This window comes from Heterocephalus glaber, unplaced genomic scaffold (genome assembly GCF_053883595.1).
Source record: "Heterocephalus glaber isolate CG9 unplaced genomic scaffold, H.glaber_assembly_v1.0 deba00001781, whole genome shotgun sequence".
In the NCBI taxonomy this organism is placed as follows: domain Eukaryota; kingdom Metazoa; phylum Chordata; class Mammalia; order Rodentia; family Bathyergidae; genus Heterocephalus; species Heterocephalus glaber.
Genome location: NW_028258467.1, coordinates 2151938 through 2178028, shown reverse-complemented (window position 1 = coordinate 2178028; position 26091 = coordinate 2151938). Strand labels below are relative to the sequence as shown.

Here is a 26091-nt window from a genome sequence, read left to right as displayed (position 1 = left end):
TGAGAAGCTTTGAGATATAGGAGACGAAAGGTCTGAAAAATAAAGCCAGGTGGGGAATCAGCTTTCTTCGTGGCTTATTCCCTTGATAATTTTCTTGCACTGTACCAAAAAGAACACTGAGAAAAGCCAGGTACAGCCTGAAAAAATAAAAACGAGTCACCCTGAGGGCCCACCCACGCATCAAAAGCTCTAGGTTAACTCTGAGATTGACAAATTAATGTTTTGGTTATTAGCTTGTTCAGCTTCTTGTTATTGTTTAATAGCCAAGTGGCCTGACTCTCATGGATGAATATAAATGCTGAAATACAGCAGGGACAGTGCCTGGCCTAGGTTTCCCTGACCTAGAATCCACGAAGGATTTTCTGGGCAGGCAGGCCGGCCTCCTGAAGCTTTGTCTAGAGCTCCAGGTTTGTTTGTTGGTTTGTTTGTTCATTTTTGGTACCAGGGACCGAACTAAGGACCTTGTGCTTTCGAGGCCAGCGAGGTGCACTGAGCTGAATCTCCAGCCCCCCTCCAGGTATTTTTAAGGACCACAGCAGAAAAAAATCATTAATACCTTCTTGTCACTGATGAGAAAATCTTTGCATCTGTCTCATACTGTCCTTATTTGCAGACTGGGTGAAATGTGAACTGGCTGGCTTTATCGTGTTGCTTTTGAGGTCTTAATAACTACCCCTGTTCTCTGGTGGCTGAGTAGAGTTCCCAGGAAGAAAGTCTTACCTGGGGATCCTATGGATCTTATAAAGGATTTCTGATCAGCTTTTAATTTTGCAAAGACTCCTTATTTGAGCTGAGCACTCACACACACACTCTCTCTGAAGCAGGCATTAAAGCCTGCGTGGAAGATGCTTAGCAATAAGAGCACCATCCCTTTGACATTTACATTGTCACCATGTAGTCTGGCTTGTGCAACCCTTCTTGAATGAGCATTTGTTTGGTGTTCTGAGTGCTTTGGGGTATCATAAATGAGTTATGTGGTATCCTCCCCACAACACACACACTGTGGGAAGGGAAATTATTACAATAGGCAGTTTTCAGGAAGTCAGTAATTATTATGAAACAGAAAACTGTAGCATGCCAGGGTTTTGGCTATCTTTTCTTTTTTTTTTTTTTTTTTTTTTTGTACCAGGGATCGAAGTCGGGACCTTCCGCTTTCAAGGCAGGCGCCAGAACCACTGAGCTAAATCCCCGGCCCTTGGCTACCTTTTCTTATGTCTTCAAGTTACCACAAAATTCCACTATTATCAATATTCTTTCTAAAACAAACAAAACAGAACAAAAAAAATTGCTGCCTTTGGAACAAAATACATAGCTTCATAGTGAGGTGGCTTTGAGGCATTAACCAGAGCAATCTGTGGAAAGAAAGCTTGTTCTTCCTCTCGAACTTGTACGAACTTCTAACCTCACCCCTTGCTAAAGGTTTTTCTTTCTTTTATTTGAATTTATTTTTAACTTTTTATTTTGAAGTAATTATGGTTCAAAAGGGTTGCAGAAATAGTGCAGAGCTGCCCTGTAGTGTCCCTATCTCTGGATGGTAACATCTGGCCTGGCTACAGTGCTTTATCCAAAGCAGGAAATGGGTCTCAGACACAGGCCTTCCTCCTTCCAGTTGACCAGTGTTTATATGCACTCCTTTTTAAATGTTCATCACAGGTAGACACTTGCATGACCAGCATGACAGGATGCAGAACTGCCCATCAAGGCACAGGACCCTGTGCTAGCACACACCATCCCTAGCCTCCAGCTGCAGAGGGCTTTCTAGACTTTAGCACCTGCATTCTCACTGCCATCTTTCTGTCCTTCCTTACTCAGCTGCAGGCTTCTCAGCGGTGCCTGTGTAGTTTGCTTCTCCATTCATGACTGAAGGAAATAAACTGCTGGATATAATTTATTGTTATTCCCTGAGGAGGGAGGAGGGACAATTGTCTCTCCATCTGTCTACCTCAGGTTAAAATAATAACATTGTTCTATTTGATTTGAGCCTGTGGTCCTACCCAGTGCTTGGTTCTTCAGCTTGCTTGCTTGCTTGCTTTTTTTTTAGTACAGGGATCAAACTCAGGACCTTAGGCTTTCAAGGCTGCTTGCTTGCTTCCTTCCTTCCTTCCTTCCTTCCTTCCTTCCTTCTTTCTCTTATCCTGCTATGTAGTTCAGGCTGGCCTTGAACTTGTGGCAGTCCTCCTCACTCAGCTTCCCAAGTGCTGGTATCACAGGCAGGTACCACTATGCTGCCTGGCTTCTTCAGTTTTCTTTCTGAAGGAACAGACATCTTCAGAGAAAGATCACAGTATCAGCCAGGCATGGTGGCTCATGCCTGTAATCCCAGGACTCAGGAGGCCGAGGCAGGAAGATCACCATGAGTTTGAGGCCAGCGTGGGCTACATAGTGAGTTCAGGACCAGCCTGAACTACAAAGGGAGACCTTGCTTCCAAAACAAACAAAAAAGAAAGATCATAATATCTTTCACATATTTTTATTTTTATTTATTTATTTATTTATTTATTTGGATACTGGGGATTGAACTTGGGACCTTGTGCTTGTGAGGCAGGTGGTGGAACCACTGATCTAAATCCCCAGCCCCTTTCACATATTTTTATAAAGTATCTTTATTTTTTAATTTAATTTTTTCTGGTACTGGGAATTGAACCCAGGCCTTGCACATACCAGGCAAGTGCTCTACCACTGAGCTCTCTCCCCAGCCACTATAAAATATCTTTAGTTTTAGTGGGAACACTGTTAATGTGAAGTCTTGGAACTTGGTTAATGATTAAAAGGCAGGCACAATCATGACAAAGTTCTTTCCCCTTTTACCTGAAATACTGTACTTCCAGGGTCTTCTGTCCATTGGCCCTAGTGCTGTGGCCCTTCCATGGGAAGCCCTTCAAACTTTCAGAGGCATTACAAGTTAGAATTTAACATCTCCCTTTTGTGAACCATTTATTGTTTACCCCAATATAAAAATAACCATTTGAGGGCAGCCTTTGCCAAGAATGTGGACTGTGGCCTTCTGGCATGGCCTATAGTATGTAATAAGGCCTGGGTGACTATGTGGCTCACCCATGAGAAGTAGGCATAATATTAGACTGTATTTCACTCCTCTTTTTTTCCCCTTTTGGAGCTGGGCTTGAACCCAGGGCCTCACACATGCCAAGTACGTGCTCTACCACTGAGCTGTACCCTAGCCCATTTTGTACGTTATTATTATTATTATTATTATTATTATTTTGTTTTTTTGAGACAGGGTCTCTCTTTGTAATTCAGGCTGGCCTCTCACTTGCAGCGCTCCTCCTACCTTAACCTCCCAAGCGCTAGGATTACAGCCATGAGCCTCTGCACCTGGCTCTATACTTTAAAGGTGGCCAGGGAATGACTTCTGTTTGTCCAGTGTGTTAGTTGTTATCTCCAAACTTCTCTAGGCAACTGGCAAAAATATAGGGGGGAGAAAAAAGGAAACTGAGGGCCAGGGATTTAGCTCAGTGGTGCTGCCGCCTACCTTGCCAAGTGCAAGGTCCTGAGTTTGATCCCCGGTACCAAAAAAAAAAAGAAAGAAAGCAAAAAGGAAATTGAAAAGCGCCTGGAAGGCCTGGTCTGAGAATATGGGTCAGTCACACAATTGCCAATTCAGAGGGTGCTCAGCCTGTCTTGGGAGAGCACTATGGGAGGCAGGGGCAGTATCCACAGCCAGCAAATGTGGTGCCTGCAGCATAGCCCTAACCAGACCTTGCTGTGGCCATAGTCTTGCTTCTCCTCAGCCACCTAGCCCTGCATGCCTGCTGTTTTCTGAGGGTGGTTCTTTCATCTTCCCATCAGCCTTGGGTACTATTCAGTCTCCTTCTAGCAAATCCCTTTCTATCTAAAATAGCCAGTCTTTTTTATTTTTTTTTTGGTACCGGGGATTGAACTCGGGTCCTTGCACTTGCACAGCAGGTGGCGAAACCACTGAGCTAAATCCCCTGCCCCAAAATTTTGATTTAATTGTTTTTTCCAATGTCTTTGACATTAGACTTTTTTGGGGGGGGGGTACTGGGAATTGAACTCAGGTCCTTGCGCTTGTGCAGCAGGCGGCAAAACCACTGAGCTAAATCCCTGGCCCAATAGCCAGTCTTTTGACAGCCAAGAACCTTGACAGACTTAGAGCCAGGTTACAATGCTGAGGTATCACAGATAGGAAATGGTGGGGCCTAGAGGTAAGAACAGGGATTCTGGCTCCACAACCTTAGGCACAGCCACCTCACTGGACCTGTGCTCACCAAGGGGTCAGATGAAGAGAGAGAGTATGGCTCCAGCAACAGCTATCTATTATCTTGAGTCTGTGCTCCTAGGTCATGATGCTCCCTTTCTGGTATGATGAATTAAAAACGTATTCCTCTCAGCCAGAAATACCACTGGTTTGGGGTCATATTTGACGAGGGAAACTAGAAATGGGTGTAACAATAAGGTGGGCTTTAGCATGACCTTGAGTGTTGGGTAGGATTTCAAAGGCAAGGGTTTTTAAACAAGGAGAATTGGAAAATTTTGCCTCAGGGACAATAAGGGTCTATAACTCACATCAAGTGAAGAACAGATGTGAGGTGAGCAGGTGAAAGTCACCTGTGATTTTTTTATTAAAGCTCTTTAGATACTTGGAAGGTGTACACATAGGAAAAAAGGATTAGACATTGTTTCAGACATAGAATGTGGATCAGGAGGTGGTAAGGAAGGAGGCTTTAACTCAGAATACTGCGTCCCTCTGAGAGTTGGGTCTCCACAGCACTGCAAGGTATTTTAGCTTTCTCTGCCAAGGCATGTTCAAGGTGAGCTTAGCCTGCCTCTGCAGGATTATAGAAAGCAGGGTTTCCCAGCCTTTGTTCACCTGCTCACTCAAGATTTTTGCCATATCTGTGTAACAACTCTATGGTTGTTTTTATTTACAGCTTTTCTTTAACCAACTCACTTTTTAAGTCTAAATATATTTTCAAAAAAATTGGAAGAGTTTAGGGCACAGTAGGAACCTGGCTAGACCCCAGATCCTTGGGCCTCTTAAGTGTGTGCTAGGCAACCCGCTCTTCCCTAGCTCCTCCCTGGCCTGGGCTGCAGCTCTCACCCTTACCAGAATAGTGACCAGGATGTCTGTAATTGGGCAAAAGATGTAAACCTACAGATTCAAGAAGCCAAACAAACCCCAAAGCAGGATAAACTTAAAGAAATCCATGCACATTACAGTCAAAATTCTAAAAACTAAAGAAAAAGGGTGTAGGGAACAGGGAAAGGGGACGTTACTAGAACCTCTGCAGTAAATCCTAGTCTCCTGCAAGCCACGGCAGCACAAGGCGAATTAACTTATTATACAGGAAAGATAGAAAAATGAGACTTTGAGAAGAAGCTGAGCTTTGGGTCCGATCCGTGCTGCTCTGGGTGGCAAAGATGAAACCCCCAGTTTACCGCACCTTTTATTCAGTACGTCAGGAGAAACAGATGTAACAAATGACTCAGGACAGAGATCAGTACATCGGGATAAACAAGGTGTAACAAATGACTTGCAGAGAGTTCAGTACATTGGGATAAACAAAGTGTAACAATCCGAGAACAATGAGGAATTGAGTAGATGAAGATTTTGTTCCTCCCAGGATGTCTTCAGCTGGTGTAATCTTGTCCTGGAGCATCACAGCATCACCGGATCATTGAGGTCTCAGTTGTGACCAGGGGCCAAAAATGGAATTATGTCTCAAAATGCCATAGCTGGCCTGTAGGCAGGAGAACTAGGATTTTTCCCTATAATTATGTAGGATTGCTCCCGACAAAAGGGAAAAAAATTCAAAAACAGCAAGGTAGAATTGATACCTTATTATTATTTGGGGGGGATTCAAATGACAGCAGATATCTCATCAGAAACCATAGAGGCAAAAGAAAAAAAAAAAAAAGAAAGAAAGAAAGAAACCATAGAGGCTAGAAGAATGTAGCATATCATTTTTCAAGTACTGGAAGAAACAACCTACCAACCCCTGAGTTTTCTCATGAAATTCTTTTTCAGAAATGGTAGGGAAAGAGAGACTTTATCACATGAAAGAAAATTAAGGAAATATGCTGCCAGTAGACTAAGGATGTTCTTGGAACAGAAAGGAATCATAAATTTTGGAACATTAGGAAGGAAGAAAGAACGATGAAAAAGCAAAATTACAAATAAATGTAATAGGCATTTCTAAATTGTACTTGGTTTTGGGGGGTTTTTTTGGTACTGGGCATCAAACTTGGGTCCTTGCACTTGCGCAGCAGGTGGCGAAACCACTGAGCTAAATCCCCAGCCCTTGTTTTGGTTTTTTGAGACAAGGTCTTGCTATGTAGTTCATGCTGGCTTTGAACTCACTATGTAGCCCAGGCTGACCTTGAATTTGCTGTGATCCTCAGCCTCCCAAGTGCTGGGATTACAGGCATGCGCCACCACATCCGACTGTAAATTGTATTTGACCACTGAAGCAAAAGTATAACATTGAGGCAGTTCTCAGTATGTGTAAAGAAAATGTTCAATACAATTATATTGTAAACAGAGAAGGAAAAAGAGACTTAAGAGTTCAGGCAGGTACACTTCATCCAACTAGTAAAATGATGACACTAGTAGGTTGTGATAAATTAAGTGGGTATAAATGTAATACCCACTACAGCCACTGAAAAATCTATACAGAGGGCTAGGAGTATAGCTCAGTGGGAGAGTCCTTGTGTAGTCATGCTTGAGGTCCTGGGTTCCATCTCCAGCACCACACCAAAAAAAAAAGAAAGGAAGAAATTTATACAGAGAGCCAGCCATGGTGGCATAATACCTCTATTCTCAGCTACTCTACTAAGGCAGAAGGATCAAAAGTTCAAGGCCAGGCCCGGGGATTTAATTTAATTAGCTCAGTGGTTCCTCTGCCAGTCTCGAAATCACAAGGTCCCGAGTTTGATCCCTGGTACTCAAAAAAAAAAAAAAAAAAAAAGTTCAAGGCTAACCTGGGCAACTTAGGGACCCTGTCTCAAAATATTTTAAAAATAAAAAAATAAAAAAGTGTTTTTATAGTATAAAAATTGGTGGGAGCTCATGCTCCGTGGGTTCAATCCCCAGTACCAGACATGAAAGAAATGAAAGGAGAGGAGGGAAGGAAGGGAGGGAGGGAGGGAGGAAGGGAGGGACAAAGGTAAGCAGGCAGGCATATTCATAATTCCTGATACAGAATATCTGATTATTTTGTTGTATTTTTTATTTGTTTTGTTTTTGAGATAGGGCCTCATAGTTCAGGCTGTCCTTGAACTTGCTATGTAGCCCAGGCTGTCCTCAAACTTGTGGCAGTCCTCCTGCTCAGCCTCCAGAGTACTGGGATTATAGGCTTCCACCACCATGCCTGGCCATTATTTAATTTTTGTTTAAAAATGATTGGCAGAGGGCCGGGGATTTAGCTCAGTGGTTCCGGTGCCTGCCTCAAAAATGATTGGCAGTCTTTATTCCTTCAGAAAATATTGTCATATTTTTGGAAGATATCTCCTACATGATTTATTAGATAGCTGCTCAAGATTTATTGGGTAAGCACTCTATTTATTTATTTTGCAGTTCTCAGGATCAAACCCATGGTCCTCAGACTGCAAGGCAAATGCTCTACCACTGACCTATATCCTCACCCCTCAGATTATTTTTTATGTAATAAAAGTAAAAAAAGAGTTTTGTATGTTGGCTATATTTTATTTCATATATATTTTAGGCCTTTATTTGTGGGGTATATAAAACTTAGGAAAACATTTCTAGCCAGGCATGGTGGTGTATGCCTGTAATCCCAGCCCTTAGGAGACTGAGGAAGGAAGGAGGAGCACCCTGAGTTTGAGGCCAGCCTGAGCTACATAGTGAGTTCAAGGCCAGCCTGAACTATATAACAAAACCCTATCTCAAAAAAAAAACAAAACTAGGTAAAATTCTCATTAGAATCAAATGATTCAGACTATAAGTAATACTAAATGAAGCTCTATGCTACTTTTAAAATCTGAATTTCTGGGCCAGGGATTTAGCTCAGTGGCATCATGCCTGCCTTGCAAGTAAGTGCAAGGTCTTGAGTTTGAGCTCTGGAACTGCAAAAACTAAATAAAATCTAAATTTCTAAAAATGATCAGTTAATACAAAAATGATCTGGTTTACACTATTAATTAACAGATATACTTTGGTTAAAAAATTTTTTCTGTTAAAGAACAGATTATAAGATGCCGCCTGCCGCTTAAGCACAAGGACCCAAGTTCGATCCCCGGTACCAAAAAAAAAAAAAAAAAAGAGCAGATTACAAGAAATGTTTTTCACTTTTCTTTCCTGTAAAACAAGATTCTGATAAAATGAAATCTAAAACCTGGGGCCAAGATTTAGCTCAGTGGTTCCACCACCTGCCTTGTAAGCACAAGGACCCAAGTTCGATCCCCGGAACCAAAAGAAAAAAAAAAGGAAATCTAAAACCTGTAGGTGATGGTGCATTTCTGTAATCCTGGCACTCAGGAAGCTGAGGCAGGAAGAGTGCCATGAGTTCAAGGGCAGCTTGGGCTACATAGTGAGTTCAAGTCCAGCCTGAACTATATAACAAGACCCTGTCTTAAAAAAAGAAAGGAAGGAAGGAAAAGAAATCTATAAATCAAAATTCACAAATGGTGTCTGGAATTTTGTCACACTTTCAACTCTGTACATACAACATAAATCCATGTATTACACATAAACAATTCAAGATAAAATTTTACAGTGGAAATATCACCAGGCTATCTCTACCATATCACCCTGTACTTCTCCTAGGCTCTGCCGATGTACATGTCTTACAGACTGCCTAGAAAATTAAAACACCTGGAGCTACAAATAGGGATGCATAAAGTGAGCATAATAATGCTGAAGCATTGGAGCTATTTTTTAAAAAGTGAGGAAGAACATATCTCGTTCTTTCTCTGACCTATTTTCTACTGATTTATAACATACTGGTTTCATCATTCTTTTAGAAAGGAAAATGTTTCTACTGTGCTTCAAGCAGTAATTTAATTCCATAATCTTGACTACAATACTATCTTCAAATCCTTTGACGTGTCTCAGCAGAATTTTCCCAGAAAGTCGGCTTGTCATATTTTCAGCAGCCTTTAATGCTTCTGTGTTGAGTGCTCACAGGGTTCCTTAATAACTGATGATAGTGTCTGGGTTAATCCTTTGTTTTGTTTTGAAGGCTATACACAAATAGAATTCCCATGTAATAACCCAGCATTCCAAATTCTTGAAATCTCCAGCACACCATCTATGATCTGTCTGACCTTGTTTACAGTCACTACAGCCATGGCAATATGACTGCTTACCAGGATGAAGGCCAAATGACATGGGAGAAACTTTGGGGGATGTTTGGGAAGGTGCTAGGGATAGAACCCAGAGCCTTCAGCATTCTAACCACACTCTATACCTTGGACTTACCCTCTAAGCCCCTGCTCATTTTTTAGTATCTAAAACTGTTTTATAGTGAATACACCATCACAGAAAAAATTACATATATTGCACCCTCTTTTAAGTGATACCAGTGAATTGACTCATGAATGGTCCGAGGCCCCCAGTCCTGCATATGGGTGGTCCTCAGGGTAACGAGCTTTTCTTGGTCAACTCACACAGTTCTGCCATTTGGAATACAGGCATCTATTTCTCAAAGATCACTTGTGATACCTTTTTTTTTTTTTTTTCTTGTACCAGGGATTGAACTCAGGACCTTGTGCTTGCCAGGCAGGCACAGTCCCACTGAGCTACATCGCTGGCACCTGTGACTATTCTTTTTTTCTGTGATTACTCTTTTTTTTTTTTCTTTTGGTACCAGGGATCAAATGAGACTTTGCGCTTTCGAGCCGGGCAGTGAAACAACTGAACTAAATCCCCAGCCTTTCTGTGATTATTCTTAATCTTGTGTGCCTTTGTATTTGTTACTATAATATAATGTATAATTGAATGTTCTGTAAACTGATGGCAGAATGTAAAAAGACAAGTTGTTCCTATGAAAACTAGTTAAATTCTTTGGGAAGATTTATAAAGGTATAAGTCAATAAAAAGTACATACAGTCACTTTGGATGTGGATAAGACAACTATATCAGATTGAAAGTTTTTCTTATAAATCCAAAAGAATTCTACACCTGAATCACTAAGTTTCCTCTACACTGTAGAGAAGAACAGCTGGAATTATAGATATGATTTATAATAAAGATGAGTTCAGACCTCCACTTTATAGGCCACACTTAGAAAGGACCTCCTAGCCAGGCATGGTAGTACATGCCTGTAATCCCAGTACTCAGCAGTCTGAGACAGGAGGATCCCTGTGAGTTTGAGGCTAGCCTGGGCTACAAAGTGAGTTCAAGGTCAGCCTGAACTACAAAGCAAGATCTCTGTCTCAAAAAAGAGAAGAAAGCCAGGCGTGGTGGCACACACCTGTAGTCCCAGCACTCAGAAGCTGAGGCAAGAGGATTGCTGCAAGTTCAAGGCCAGCCTGAACTGTATAGAAAGATCTTGTCTCAAAAAAAAAAAAAGGACCTCCTTCTATATTAAAAGATTTGTGTGTATGCACATGTAAATATATTTTTTTAAATTTATGTTGTAGTACTGGATAGCCAACCCAGGGCCTTCATACTGAGCTACAGCCCAGCCCTTTTTTTTTGGTGCCAGGGATCGAACTTGAAACCTTGTGCTTTCGAGGCAGGTGGCAGAACCACTGAGCTAAATCCCGGCCCATTTTTTTTTTTATTTTGAAACAGGATCTCGATAAGCTGCCCAGGCTGGATTCAAATTTGTAATCCTCCTGCCTCAGTGTCTCAGAGCATTGGGATTACGGTCTATATTACCATGGCCAGTTCCGTTTACAATTTTATTTATTATTTATTTATTTATTTATCTGTCTTTACAATTGTAGAAATCATTGTTTGCCAGTTGGAATGATGGTTCTCACAAAAATAGTTAATACAAGTTGCTCCCCAGCTCAAGTCACCTAAGTACTATGAGGCTCTCCTCAGGGTTGCCCTAGGCCTGACTGCCTAACACCTTCCAGACAGAGCCTGGTAGAAGTTGAGAACAGGTACTCATTTGGCTAAGTCAAGCTACCTACATTAGTTGGCTTCTAACAATAGGGATTTGCCTTTTGAAGGCTTTTCATCATTTCATTCTCCCTCGGACACAAGGGCAACAACAAATTTCAGGTGCTGACAAGAGACAGATTATCCATCTTCCCAGCTGTGTTATTCATGAGGATTTAGAAATTATTTTACTTTTCTGCATTTAAGTCAGTGATGGCAAACCTTTTGGAGTTTTCAGTGATAACAAACACCCCCAAAAAACCCAAAAAAACAAAAACAGCCAGCTGGCTATGACATGTGGCATAGGTTCGCCACCACCGAACTAAGTCACGTGGCAGAGGTGGGTGGCTGTGTGGGCTGCCTTTCTTCAGGCCCTCCAGATCAAAAGCCAGGTAACAGAACATCTGGATTCTCTGGTTCCTGCCACAGGTTGTCCTGTATGGTCTGATTGCACAGTGATAAATCATGCAATAGATTTGAGAATTTATCTTTCCTGTAATTCTCAGAGGTCGAGTGTGTAACTTGTCTATTCTCATCAGGTTTAAGAAGCATCATTCATGTACTCATGCTTTCCAGGGAACAGTTGTTCTGGGAGGGGCTATAAGAACTAGCAGCATGATGCTGAGCTGAGACAGGAGGATACCTGTGAGTTCGAGGCCAGCCTGAACTACATAGCAAAACTCTGTCTAAAAGAAAAAGAACTCATAGCATGATTAAGGTAAGAAGCAGTGAAGGAGTCTGAGAGGTCTGTACCTGGATTAACTAAGCTCGCTGAGAATTCCAAGAAAAAGGAAAAAAACCCAGAGTGCAGCTTCGGGAGGATTGATTGGAGGAAAATGAGCTTCCTCCTCTTTTTACTGTGCTGTCTCCAGACTGGCAGTGGAGGGAGATATTCCCCACTTCCGGAGCCAAGAGAAATCTAGCTGGCCTCTGATGGCTCAAGTGGGATGATCAGATAAGGGCAGATTGTGCGCTTGGCTGCACAGGAAGCCTGTTAACAGCACTCCTGCCAGGGACCCCCACCCAGAGAGACATTAGTTGGTCATGATTGTAGAAGCATTCAAGCAGTTCTAATGCAGAGCTAAAGCTGATAATTATGGCTGTGTCAGGGCCTGACATATTCACAGGGGCCCGAGATGCATTTGTCATAGCTTTATAATCCCTCTAGATCTGCCTGGGTTTATGAAGATACAGCTCTTCTGTACAAGCCTAGTGATCAGATACACCAGCTGCTGGTCAGGATCTACATTTGAACACATTCTCCAGGTACCCCCACAACCAGGTGGGTCTGGCAAATATGGGATGGTAAGGTAGATGGGCCTTGTTTTTAGACTCCTGGGTCTTTTTGAGCAGTGCCTCCTCATTCTTGCTTGTGTTTGTTTGGTTTGGGGTTTTGGGGCTTTTGGGTTGTTTTGGTTTTTTGAGAGGGTTTTACTATATAGTTCAGGCTGGCCTTGAACTCGCTATGTAGCCCAGACTGGCCTCAAACTCATGGCACTCCTCCTGCCTCAGCCTCCAGAGTGTTGGGTTTACAGGCATGTGCTGCCACACCCAGCATACTTGCTTTTATTTTAAAAGTGCTTTTCTGCATGGTGTTCAGAAGATGCAACTTCTGGCAGGTGAGGGTGGCCAAGGCTTAGAGAGCTTGTTTCGTCCCTGAAGCACAGGTGTTTTTTGTGATACTGGGGATTGTGTTTTAGTATCTCGGCCCAGGGATTTAGCTTAGTGGTTCCACTGCCTGCCTCGAAAGCACAAGGACTAGAGTTCCATCTCCGGTACCAAAAAAAAAAAAAGAGCTAAGAGTTTTAGTGTCTGGTTTCTCAGGCTGGGGATTTAGCTCAGTGGTTCTGTCACCTGCCTTGCAAGCACAAAGTCCTGAGTTTGATCCACAGTACCAAAAAAAAAAAAGTATCTGATTTCTCATTCAGTTTTCTTTCTTTTGACAACAAAGTTTATTCTTTAAATATTTCAAACATCCCTTCCTCAGGGATATGGTGGCCACATTTGTTGAGTGAATACCTCTGCTGTCCAAAGCATTGGCATGGCACACCATGGGCCCAGTTGGCCCACTGCGGCCCCATTGCTGGCTTTTCCCCCAGTTACCTTTTCCAGACATCCCTGGCCACACCTTCCCATGCCCATTTCAATTGTTTGGACTTAATAAGGTCCTTGGGCATGACTCAATGTTTGATTTTCCTTGTGTCCAACTCATTACTTTTATAGGCACACCTTTCCTGACCTCTGCGATGTTAAAACTCATGCCTCAGCACTAAGGAGGATGGCTTTTTCAATTGTGGTTAAAACTTACATAACATAAAATTTTCCATTAGTGACATTTAGTGTACATTCACAGTAGTTTGAAACCAGCACATTTTCATCATCCCAAAAGGAAACCCCAAACCTATTAGTGGTTCCCTTATCTCCTAGCTCCTGGCAGTCACTAATCTACTTTGTGCCCTTATGGATCTGCCTGACTGTATATTTTTATAAATGAAATGAAGTCATGCCACTAGTGACATTTTGTGTCTGGATTATTTTATCTAGTGTGATGTTTTCAAGGTTCACCATCTATGTCGGAACTTCATTTTTTTTTTTTTTCCTTTAGTACTGAGGATTGAAGTCAGGCAACACTAAACTACATCCCCAGCTCTTTATTTATTTATTTATTTATTTTGAGACAGAGGTCTCACTAAGCTACAGCTAGCCTTGAATTTGTGATCCTTTTGTCTCAGCCCCTTGAGTGTTGGGATTAGAGGAATATACCACCATTCCCAGCATCATTTTTTTTTTTTGGTACTAGGGATCGAACTCAGGTCCTTGTGCTTTCGAGGCAGGGACCAGAACCACTGAACTAAATCCCCAGCCCAAATATCATTCTCTTTTTGTTTTTTGTACCGGGGATCGAACTCGGGACCTTACTCTTTCAAGGCCGGCGCCAGAACCACTGAGCTAAATCCCCGGCCCTCATTTTTATTTTTTAAATTACAGCCATGCTGGTGGATATGAGCACAGTTTTTTTTAATTAATGATTTTTATTAATTAAAGAAAAACACACAAAAAAGAAAAACAGTTACAATTAAAAAGTGAAAAATTCAAAACAAAAAAGAGGGCGGCATGGTGGCACATGCCTGTAATCCCAGCACTTGGGAGACTGAGACAGGAGGATCATTATGAGTTTGAAGCCAGCCTGAGCTACATAGTGAGTCCCAGTCTCAAAAGAAAAAAAGAACAGTCTCTTGTCTAGTTCCATCTTCCTGACTCATGCCCACAGGGAGCTGGTACAGCAGCAGCCGTGACCTGGTGGCCACCTCCATTTGCCCTCTGCCTTACCCTCTTCCACCCTTGAGTCATGGGCTGCTGACTTTCTTTTTTGGGTAAATAAAGGTTATAACTCACTCAGATTCACATGATCCCTGCTGTCCTCTTCACGTAATTTGTGTTAGGACAGCAATCTGGCTGTTTAAAAGGACCAAAATAATAAATGCCACCAGGGATTTAGCTCAGTGGTTTTGGTGCTTGCCTTGCAAGTGCAAGGTCCCGAGTTTGATCCCCAGTACCAAAAATAATAATTAAAATAATAATAATCATAATAATAATCATAATAATAATACTAAATGCCTTGCCTTATGCATGCTGGAAGTCTGTTTCTGTCTCACCTAATACAGCAGAAACAACTCAGGACTGGAGTGGTGGTTTGGAGATATCAGGAAGCCATGCTCTTTTCTGAGCTGTCCATTTTGGTTTCTGAGGTGGCCGCTGCAGGTTTCCCACCACTTCCACGCATGATCCAATGGCAGAAGGGGGCTTGGCAAGGAGAGACCATGCTCTTCCCTCCACAGCAGGACTCCGAGTTGTGGCACACCTGTGTGCATTCCAAATGGCTACCCACTGCCCTGCACGTAACTTGTGTTGAACATTCTTTATCTTACTTATAATGAGTTAGTGTTCCAGTGTATACTGTGTGCCAGATACTATTGTAAGTTCTTTTTTTTTCTGATACGGGGGATTGAACTCAGGTCCTTGTCTTTGCGGGGCAGGCTGCGAAACCTCTGAGCTAAATCCCCAGCCCTATTGTAAGTTCTTTATATGCATAATTTAACCCTTAAAATAGTCTTCTGAAGTAGGTGTTGTGTTCCTTGTACAGATAAGGAAGGGCCAGGGATTTAGCTCAGTGGTTCTGCCACCTGCCTCCCAATAGCAGGGACTCGAGTTTGATACCGGTACCAAAAAAAAAAAAAAAAAGGTATGGATACAGATAAGGAAAAAAAAAAGTAAAAAAAGGGCTGGGGATTTAGCTCAATGGTTTCACCGCTGCTGCTCAAGTGCAAGGACCTGAGTTCGATCCCCAGTACCAAAAAAAAAAAAAAAAAGATGTACAGATAAGGAAACAGTCACAGTCAGATCACTATCCTAGGTCACTTTAGGAGCAAGGCTATGACTCCAGAGCCTATTTAGATTCTTTGAACCTGGACAGTGGCACACACCTATAATCCCAGCACTCAAAAAAAAAAAAAATCCCAGCACTCAAGGGGCTGAGGCAGGAGGATTGCCAAGAGTTCAAGGCCAGCCTAAATTACAGAGTGAGACCTTGTCTCAAAAAAAAAAGGGGAAGAGCCAAGGATTTAGCTCAGTGGTTCTGCCTCCTGCCTCAAAAGCACAAGGTCCTGAGTTCGATCTCTGGTACAAAAGAAAAAGATTCTTTGAAACAGGCCTATGATTACAATACTCTGAGAGGTTGAGGCAGGAGAATTACAAGTTGGAGCCCACCCTGAGCAGTTTAGTGATTTAGCAAGACCTTGTCTCAAAATTTAAAAAAAATAAAAAGCCTGGGGATGCAACTCAGTGTAAGGGCTCTGGGTTCAATTCCCTGTTGGGGGGTGGATGGAGGATTCTTTGAGCCAACCATGGTGGTGCATGATTGTAATCCCAGCACTCAGAAGGCTAAGACACGAGGATTGATTGAGAGCTCAAGACCAGCTTGGGGTACATAGCAAGTTTGAGGCCAGCCTGGATTTCATAGTGAGACTTGTCTTCAAAACAAAAAAATAGTTGGGCGAGGGATTTGGCTCAGTGGTTCTGCCACCTGCCTCGCAAGCTGAAGGTCCTGAGTTCCATCCCCGGTACCAAAAAAAAAAAAAAAAGTTTCTAGAACTTGGAGACTGTGGCATTCTAAGGAGTCCACGTGTGAGAATGTTGGTTTCACCAAATTCTCACCTGGGTCCTTTTGCATCTGTGTGAGAGGCTGATCATGTAGGTGAGGCTTGGTTAATGTTTAATGTGAGGGGCAGGGATTTAGCTCAGTGGTTCCGGCACCTGCCTCGAAAGTGCAAGATCCCAAGTTTGATCCCTGGTACCAAAAAAAAAAAAAAAATGTTTAATGTGCGGTCTTTGTTAGGATCATCTCCATCCACAGCAGGCCCTGGTGAACTTGCTGCCCGCTGGTTCTATGCAGCCAACTCTACAGCTTTCTACATGAGCAGCGCTCTACATGAGAGACCTTCTTAAGTAGATTCTCTAAAGACTAACACCCAAAACATTTATGTAGCTTTTATTTCTTGGGCTGATGGCCAACAGTGACAGCTGCAACCAGGCTCCTAAAAGAATCTGAAAAGGAGAAGTGCCCCCCCACCCCAACACACACACATAGCTTTTTGCTGTGGGACTACCGGCCTTAACCTTAACTACCTCTTGTTTTATCTGGGCAGTCACCAGGAGTTAAACTTTGGGATGTGCCCAGGATGATGGACAACAAGGACGTAGAAGCTGAAATCCACCCCTTGAAGAATGAAGACAGAAAATCACAGGAAAGTTTTGGGAACAGGTTGAAAAATGAAGATAACTTAAAAAGCATGCCTGCCCAATCCCGGCTCTCCCGATGCCGAACAGTGGCATTTTTTCTTTCATTGTTTATCTGCCTTTTTGTGGTGTTTGTGGTCTCCTTCATCATCCCATGTCCAGACCGACCAGTGTCACAGAGGATGTGGAAGATCGATTACAACGCAGCAGGTGAGCCTTTGGGCCCCTCCTCCCACAGAGGTGCCAGACCCTTCTCTGGGGAGCAGGATTGCTTGTCTGCAAGTCCACCCTGAGTGGCCACTGGCTCTTCAGGGAGCTACCAAACAGTCTGTGAATAAAGCTGTGCCATGATTGGGGAAACAAGCACCATGTGGTTAATACTTGGTTACTTTTCTTACTAAAGAAAATTCATTAAAATAGAGAATCCTTGTCATAAAAATGTGAAAACTATGCAGCAGGTGGGATTATTCTGTCTTCCTGAGCTGCTGCAGGTAAGCTAAAGGTAAAGTACACTCATTTCTGTATCATACAGTGGGCTCAGGACCAAGGATTTAGTTCAGTGGTGCCGCTGCCTGCCTCGAAAGAGCAAGGTCCCGAGTTCGATCCCCGCTACCAAAAAAAAAATTAAGTGGCCTTAATGAAAAGCAGCTGAGTTAGCTTCTATCTGAGCACTCTTCTGGGAGAGCAGCACCTACAGGCACAGCCAAGGGTGAGACAGCTGATGGCCTCAGAGTACAGCGTGCTGAGCTTAATTTGTTTTATGATTTGGGGGAAGATGGCTGTGTTTGTGTGGAGGAAATGGCCATGGTCATGTTTGTCACTCGATACAGAGTTTCTGAATGGAAGCAAAATTTTGCCAAATACTTTTATTTGCAAACCAAATTATTTGCAAACAGAAGCATTTGTGAACTGAGGTATTACTATATTTCCTTGCACAGGCTTGACTTTTTTGATGCAACAGAGAATGTCTTATTGAAGCTTCACTTAGGGTCAGTTCTGTTGAGAATTTAGTGGTTAATTTTTTTTTTTTTTTGGTACCGGGGATCGAACTCTGGACCTTGCGCTTGCGAGGCAGGCAGTGGAACCACTGAGCTAAATCCCCTAGTGGTTAATCTTTTTTTTTTTTCCTAGTGTTTAATCTTAATGAAAGGAATGAATGTGTTCCTCTATTTTTTGCAGCTTTATTGTAATTTTTTCTCTTTTTTTTTTTTTTGAGGCAGGGTTTCACTATGTAGTGCAAGCTAGCCTTGAACTCACTATGTAGCCAAGGCTGATCTTGGACTCCCAGAAATCCTCCTGTCTCAGCCTCATGAGTGCTGGGATTACAGTTGCGCACCACCATGCCTGGCTGTATTGTAATTTAAATGCCATCAAATTAACTTTTTCTCCCAGTAGGTGAATCATTTATTTTTTCTCTAGTTATATAATAGCAATGATGAGATTATGACTCTGCCACTTGTATCTTTTCTGGAGAAGTTTGACTAATGGAGTATAGACACCAAAAGCTGAAAGGCTGTATTCTTGACAGTATCGGCTTCTGACCAGTACATATATTCTGGTTATTTGTTTTTTCGGTACTGGGAATCGAACTCAGGACCTTGCACTTGCCAGGCAGGTGCAGCACCACTGAGCTACATCCCCAGCCCTATTCTGTTTTTGTTTTTGTTTTTTTTGGTACCGGGGATCGAACTTGGGTCCTTGCACTTGTGCAGCAGGCAGCAAAGCCACTGAGCTAAATCCCCTGCCCTCCAGCCCTATTCTGGATAGTCCATTCTCCCAGTCATAAATCAAGAAATCATTTCCCTCACATCATGAGGATTAGTAGAGGACAAAGGAAGACTAAGGAGGTAGATGCATTTGGCTTTCTTGAAAACAAAAGAAGCATGGTAGCGCGTGCCTATGATCCCAGCACTCTGGGAAAGAGAGGCAGGAAGAGTACAAGTTCAAGCCCAGTTTGGGCAACTTAGTGACTTAGTGAGACCCTGTCTCAAAATTTAAAAAGGAAAAAAAAAGGGCAAGGGATGTAGCTCAGTGTGAAGGCCCTGGCTTCAGTCTGCAGTACAGGAAGAAAAAGAGGTGGGGGGGGGGAGGAAGGAAGGATATGAAAGTATTACTTTTTTGTTCTTCCATAGAAAATATTTGCTTAGATGAAAGCAGGATGTCAACAATACTTTCATTGTTCAGAAGAAAATTTGAAAAAAGAAGAAAATAGCAAGTTTTTTTAGGTTTTGTTTTTGTTTTTGAGACAAGGTTTATTTATACCATCCAGCCTGGCCTCAAACTTGTGATTTTCCTCCATCAGCCTCATGAGTTTTTGGATTACAGGCATGTGCCACCATCCCCAGCTTATTTGACAAATAGTTCTGGACTTTTACTTTTTTGGTACCAGGGATCGAACTCAGGACCTTGCACTTTCGAGGCAGGTGACAGAACTAGTGAGCTAAATCCCCAGCCCAGTTCCAGACTTTTTCACACAGAAAATATCTAGGCAAATCAGCAGTTTAAATGAAATCACTCATGCTAATTTATGAAGCCAGTCAGCATACGTCCACATCAGTGATAACATTGTTATCTTCATCCTTGTGTTAAATTATTAAAAATTAGAATACCAGGGGTGGGAATTTAGCTCAGTGGTTCCGCTGCCTGCCTCGAAAGCATGAGGTCCCAAGTTCAATCCCTGGTACCAAAAAAAAAAAAAAAATTGGCTAGTGGGAAAGATTTTTAAGACTTTTGTTGTTATTGTTGAATAATTAAGTAGAAATTGTCATTTGTATAACAACAAACTTCCTTTCCATACCTAAAGCAGTTGTCTAAACCTATGGTGAAGCAGGAATGCAGGAATGCATAACATTTTTTATTGGTGCATATTAGTAATACAGAATAAGATTCAGTTTGTTATATTAAATGCATAAAAATATGGAACAAGTTCGATCCCTGGTACCAAAAAGAAAAAAAAGAAAAGAAAAATATGGAACAAGAGCCAGACAAGGTGGCACACACCTGTAACCCCAGCACTCAGGAGGCTGATCCAGGAGGATTGCTGTGAGTTCAGGCCAGCCTGGCTACATACTGAGTTCACGGTCAGCCTGAACTACACAGGGAGATTCTGTCTCAAACAAAACAAACAAACAAATAAAATACAGAACACTTCAGGAATTTACAGTGCTGTATAACTATCACCACTGTTTCTAGAACTTTATCGTCTCAGATAGAAACTGTCCCCAGTAAATAAGAACTCTCCATCTCTTTCCTCTTTCGTTTTTCCAGGTTTCCTGGAAACCTCGAATTTACTTCGTGTGTCTATGGATTTTCCTACTCTAGGGTACCTTATATAAGTGGAATCATACAATATTTGTCATTCGGTGTCTGGCTAGTTTCATTTAACATAATGTCCTAAGGCATAATCTATGCCATAACATGTTCCAGAGCTTTGTTCCCTTGCATAGCTGGCTGAATCATATTCCTCTGTATGGCTATGCAGTCTTCTTCAATATCCAAGGGGTACTTACTAGTGCCAGGACCTCTACCCCAAAAGGTACCACAATCTGAGAGTGTTCACATCCCTTGTATAAAGTTGTATAGTATTTACATATAATCCATGCACATCATTCTGTATACTCTGTTTACTTACTTATTTTGAGATAGTGTCTGTGTTGCGCAGTCTACCCTCAAATCCCTGAGCTCAAGTGAGCCCTCCTGCCTCATCAGGTTTCTGAATAGGTGGCTCTATAGGTACATACCACTAAGCCCAGCATCCTTTATGCTGTAAACCATCTCAGACTACTTATGATATCTAATACAATGTAACCGCTTAAATAGTTGCTATTTATCGTTCAAGGAATAATGACAAGGCAAGAAAATCTGTATATGTCTAGGGCAGACACCTTTTTTTTTTTTTTTTTTCGATATCAGGGATTGAACTCAGGACCTTGTGCTTGGGAGGCAAGTGCAGCACCACTAAGCTAAATCCCCGGCTCCTAGACACTTTTTTTTTTTTGGTACTGGGGATCCAACTCAGGACCTTGTGCTCGCGAGACAGGCGGCAGCACCACTGAGCTAAATCCCAAGCCCTGGGGATATATTTTTTATTCTGAATTTTTTCTGATCTGAAGTTTGTCACATCTGTGGATGTGGAATCTGTAAACACAGAGGGCTGACCATACATCACTCATCTGTTGATGGGCAAGGTTGCTTCCAGCTTTTGGTTATAGTGAATAATGCTGCTGTGAACATAGGTATACAGGTAGCTCTTTGAACTACTGCTTTTGATTCTTGTAGGTATAGTAATACTTCTAGGTCACATGCTAACTCTATTTTTAACTTTTTTGAGAAACTGCTAGACTTTTTTCACAGTAGTTGTACCATTTTACATTCCCACCAGCAATGCATGAGGTTCCAGCCAATACTTGTTTTGTGTTTCTGTTTTTGTCTAATAACCATTCTAGTGTGTCTGAAGTGACATCTCTTTGTGTTTGTTTTTTTTTTGCTTAAATTCTTTTATTGGTACATTTTAGGTATACAATATGTTTACATTTATCATTGGGTGCTTGTTCCTGTACATGATGTATCTTGGTTCTTATTTTTTCCCCATTCCCTATGCTCCCTCCACCCCCTCCACCCTTCCCTATTTACAAAGACTTTGTTTCCATTTTTCCTTTTTTCATAATTTTTTCTTTCCCTTCTTTCCTTTCCCCTGCCCCTCCCACTTCCCCTATCCCTTTGGACCTTTTCTTCCTATTTCAGATTATCAATTATTCATTTTAATCATTTTAATCCTTATTTACACTTTCAGTTTCTCACACTAGAGAAACTATTCAGTATTTACACATGTGTATCCTCTATTTCACTTAAGAGTATGGACTCGATATGCATCCATTTAGCTCTAAATGTCTCTAGTTTCTTGTTCTTTATGGCTGAGTAGTACTCCATTTTATTAAAAAACTCATATCTTCTTTATCCAGTTTCCAGTTGATGGGCACTTGGGCTGTTCATCTCTTTGTGGTTTTGTTTTGTTTTGTTTTTTAGTACTGGGGATCGAACTCAGGTCCTTCTGCTTCCGCAGCAGGCGGCAAAACCACTGAGCTAAATCCCTGGCCCTTCTTTGTGGTTTTGATTTGATTCCTCTAATGACTAGTGATGTGGAGAATCTTTCCGTGTATTTATCAGTCATTTGTACATCTTTTTAGGAGAAATATACATTAAATTTTGCCCATTTTTCAACTGGGTTGTTTGTTTGATCATTGGGTCATAGGAGTCATTATATATTTTGGATACTGGTATGGTATGTATGATTTGCATATGTTTTGGCTTCGCTCTCTTTCTTTTGTTGTTATTGTTTGTTTTTGTTTTTGTTTTTTTTGGTACTGGGGATAGAACTCAGGTCCTTGCGCTTGTGCAGCAGGTGGTGAAACCACTGAGCTAAATTCCCAGCCCTATTTGTTTGTTTTAAGGCGGGGTCTCACTGGCTTTGAGCTTGCTATGTGGCCTAAGCTGGTCTCGAACTTATGGCAGTCCCCTGCCTCAGCCTCCCAAGTGCTGGAATTACATGCGTGCACCACTACAGCTGGGCTTTCACTCTCTTCATGGTGTCTTTGAGGCCTAAAAGTTTGTTTTTTTTTTCTTTGATACTGGGGATCAAACTCAGGACCTTGCACTTGCCAGGCAGGCGAGGCGCCGCTGAGCTACATCCCCCAAACTTTTTTTTTTGGTACAGGGGATCGAACTTAGGTCCTTGCGGTTGCGAGGAAGGCAGTGGAACCACTGAGCTAAATCTCCAAAAGTTTTTAATTTTGGTGAAATCCAATTTATTTTTTCTTTTGTTGCCTGTGCTTTGGGTGTCGTATCAAAGAAATTATTAACAATTCTGATACCATGAAGATTTTATTTTAAAGCACAGAGTTTATCGTTTGAGTCTTTGAATGAAAGAAAGCATTTAGCCCCTAATGAGGACAGAGTGTGGCTGTCTAGAACCCACATTGGTCTAGAAGGATTCCTTCCCAAACAGAAGGTCTTCAGAGCAGCCATTTGTAATACCTGACGTCTTGATGTTTCTCCTGAAGGGTAACATCTGATAATATCTTTCCAGCCTGGCATATTCATGAAGAATTGTTGCACTTCTGAAGAAGTGTGAGGAAATTTCTTGACCTAGTGAAAAGTTTCTGCTCTTGTTGCAGGGAGTTCACAGTGGCAGGTTCTAATGACATCAAACTCCATGGGGCAGACAAGTATAGTGTGTTGGACTTGACCTGCTTGTAGACAGGCATGGCCCATGGAACATAATCTGTGGGTTTCTTTTTCAGTCACCTATGACTTTCTGGCCATGGAAGACATAAACAGGGACAAGATCCAAGATGTTGTCTTTCTTTATAAAAATACCAACAGCAGTAACAATTCCAACCTATCCTGCGCTGATGAAGGTATTTCTTATTTTATCTGAAAAAAGAGGGACTCGCTATAGGGAGAGGGATCTTTGTTTTGGGTCACTCTCTCTTTTTTTATGGTGTTTGAGGGAAGTGAACAGTGGGAATTCTGGAATCTTTGTCCTGAATTACTCCCTTGTATTTATGGTATCTAGAGGAAGCAAATGGTGGGAGTTCTGGAAACCATCCCATCATTCCTCCTTCTTAGGAGGACTAGGAAGAGGCAAAGAGACAGGCTTAGCTCCCTTACCCTGCTTGGAGCCAACACTAGAGTCCCATGAGTCTGAGGGATAAGGTGCCAGGGATAAAGGAAATGGGCCCATGCCAAGCATGGTGGCACATACCTGTAATCTCAGCACTTGGAAGGCTGAGGTAGGAGGATCACCATGAGTTCAAGACCAGCTTGAACTACATCCTGAGACCCTGTCTCAAAAACCACACACACGAAAAAGGAAATGGTCCCAGGTGCAGGGGCAAGATGTGAATGAGGGCAGAGGCAGGTAGGAAAGAGCAGGTGGTCTAACAGATGGCTGTGTGTCTCCCCTCCAGGCTTCTCCTCTCCCTGTGCCTTTGTGGCTGCTGTGTCAGGGGCCAATGGCAGCGTGCTCTGGGAGAGGCCAGTGGTCCAAGACGTGGCATTTGTGGAATGCACCACACCCCAGCCTTCGGACCATAAGGTGTCCTCTGCCTGCATCCTTGTGGGAAGACCCGGCTCCTTCCTTGCCGTGGACCTGTTCACAGGTGAGGGGCACTCACTGTGGAGGGGTCAGCCCTGAGTGCTGCCTCATAGGTGGCTGACTGGGTATCGACCTCCAGGGGAGGTGTGACCACTTGAAAGTCACGTGCCCCAGCTCCCTCAGCTGCTCTGGCACATTCCATCCGTGCCTTATCACCTCAGGTTTGTATCTTGCTGTGGGTAAATGCAGTCAGAGGTCACCTGCCATGAGGTAGCAAGCTAAGGAGGAGGGGTGCAGAGTGGCTGCTTGGAGGAATGTTTAGGCCTCTGGGTACTCAGACACTCTCAGGAACAAGTCTCTGAGCCTTAGGGTGGCAGCACACGTGAGCATCAGGGGAGGAAAGCGTGGGAGGTGACTTGGAGATGGGCCTTGACACCTTACCAAGGCCATAAGGACTTCTTTGCCTAGAACTTGATGGATATTGGCATTTTCCTTGCAAGGTGTAATTTTAAGACTTTAAGGAAAATAAAGAACAGGCTGGAAATATTTTAAGAATTGAGCAGTTGGCCTGGGGATTTAGCTTAGTGGTGCCACGGCCTGCCTTGTAAGCACAAGGTCCTAAGTTCGATCCCCGGAACCAAAAAAAAAGAATTGAGCACTTGATCCAGAAGCAGATATGGATGGGTTAGTGTCCTGTCAGTATGCTATGCTCAGTAGGCCCAACTCCGGGTTTGACTGCCTGGTGCTGAACTATATTCCTGTGACCCAGCAGAGGCAGGGTCCCCAAGGCCCTGGAGTACTGCAGTGAGTGCTGAAGGTTGGGTCCTGTCCTCTGAGTTGGGAAGGGTCTTTTGGGTGTTCTGGAGCAGCCCATCCTCAGTGCCTCAGGGCAGGAAATCTAAACATGAAGTGAGGAAGGGAGGGCCTCGGGCCCCAGGAATGACCCTCCTGGTTTTTGTCACGTAGGTGCCAGTCATTCCTCTCATGGGCCTGTGTCTGTGTTCAGCAGCAGTGTGTCTGTCCTTCAATGAGGACTGGCAGGCTGCCTGCACACATTTCTGTTTCTGAGAATGCAATGGGCCTGGAATCCTGAGGATGGACACAGCCACATGAGTTGCTGTGAAGGGGGTTTGGAGCGGTGTGTAGTGACGGTGTGCTTGGTTTTAGGGGAAACTCTGTGGAGCCACCCCAGCAGCTTTGGTGGGAACACATCTATCCTGACCCCTCTGCTGCAAGTACCTGACATCGACAGTGATGGTGCCCCAGACCTGCTGATCCTCACCCAAGAGGGAAAGGAGGTGCAGACCAGCGCAGCTCTCCTCCCATGTCACCCAGGCCACTCGCCACTAGCCTCTCCCTTGCCTCCTTGTTCACTTCCACTTCCCAGAGAGAATTTAGGTCTGAGGCCCACAGATGCAGTGTGCTAAGGTGGCCCCATCTCTGTAGGAGCTTGTGTGCCTTCCCCAAGAACCACGTAGTGCCCTTCCCACTTGTTCTGCTGCTGTGTCGGGGTGAGGCTGCAGGCCCAGGGCTCCCTTGCACCTCCAGGCAGGTGTGCCATGCAGAGGCCCAGACCCTACCTCACAGCAGTCTTCCCAAAACAAGAGAACTTTGGCTTTGCCCTGAAAGGCCCTCCTTCCTGGGGGCCCAGCTGTCCTTCTTCCCTTCTGCTCTTCCTCATTATAGGTCAGTGTGTACATCTATTCAGGCAGCACTGGGGACCAGATTGGCCACAGAAGCAGCCTCGGTGTGGATGGAGTCAGCGGCCCTCTCCTCCACGTCACCAGGACGGGTGCACACTACATCCTCCTGCCCTGTGGTATGCTGTCCCACCACCTTCCCAAGGTGGGGTTCCCTCTCATAGTGGCACTGGATTAAAAACGTAAGCTCAAGCCAGGTCCCAGCACTCTGGGAGGCTGAGTCTGGAGGATTCCAAGTTCAAGCCCAGCCTGGGCAATTTAGCGAGATTCTATCTCAAAATAAAAAAGGGCTGTGGCTGTATGTATGAAGGCCCTGAGTTTAATCCCAGTACCAGCCAAAAAAAAAAAAAAAAAAAGGTGAGCTCAGCACCTATGGAAAAAGCAATGTGTGCAGCAATCACCTATAAGGTTCCTCAGCTCCTGCTCGTATTTTAGACGTACCAGTTAGT

At 43.2% G+C, this 26091-nt stretch overlaps 1 protein-coding gene across 8 annotated transcripts in view; it reads left to right on the top strand.

Annotated features, from left to right (window-relative positions):
• The window catches only part of Fam234a (family with sequence similarity 234 member A), a 43240-nt gene that overhangs the window by 8612 nt on the left and 8537 nt on the right, over positions 1-26091 (top strand). For 6 of the 8 annotated variants that reach the window (XM_021251420.2, XM_004873709.4, XM_021251418.2 and 3 more), the window contains exons 2-6: positions 16756-17056; positions 23146-23262; positions 23815-24006; positions 25110-25240; positions 25629-25761. In XM_021251420.2, the coding sequence (XP_021107079.2) occupies positions 16756-17056; positions 23146-23262; positions 23815-24006; positions 25110-25240; positions 25629-25761 (874 nt within the window). Of the gene's footprint in view, positions 1-11752; positions 11769-12218; positions 12333-16755; positions 17057-23145; positions 23263-23814; positions 24007-25109; positions 25241-25628; positions 25762-26091 lie in introns of those variants that run through there. The other 2 variants (XM_087202819.1, XM_087202818.1) reach the window with 2 other exon arrangements.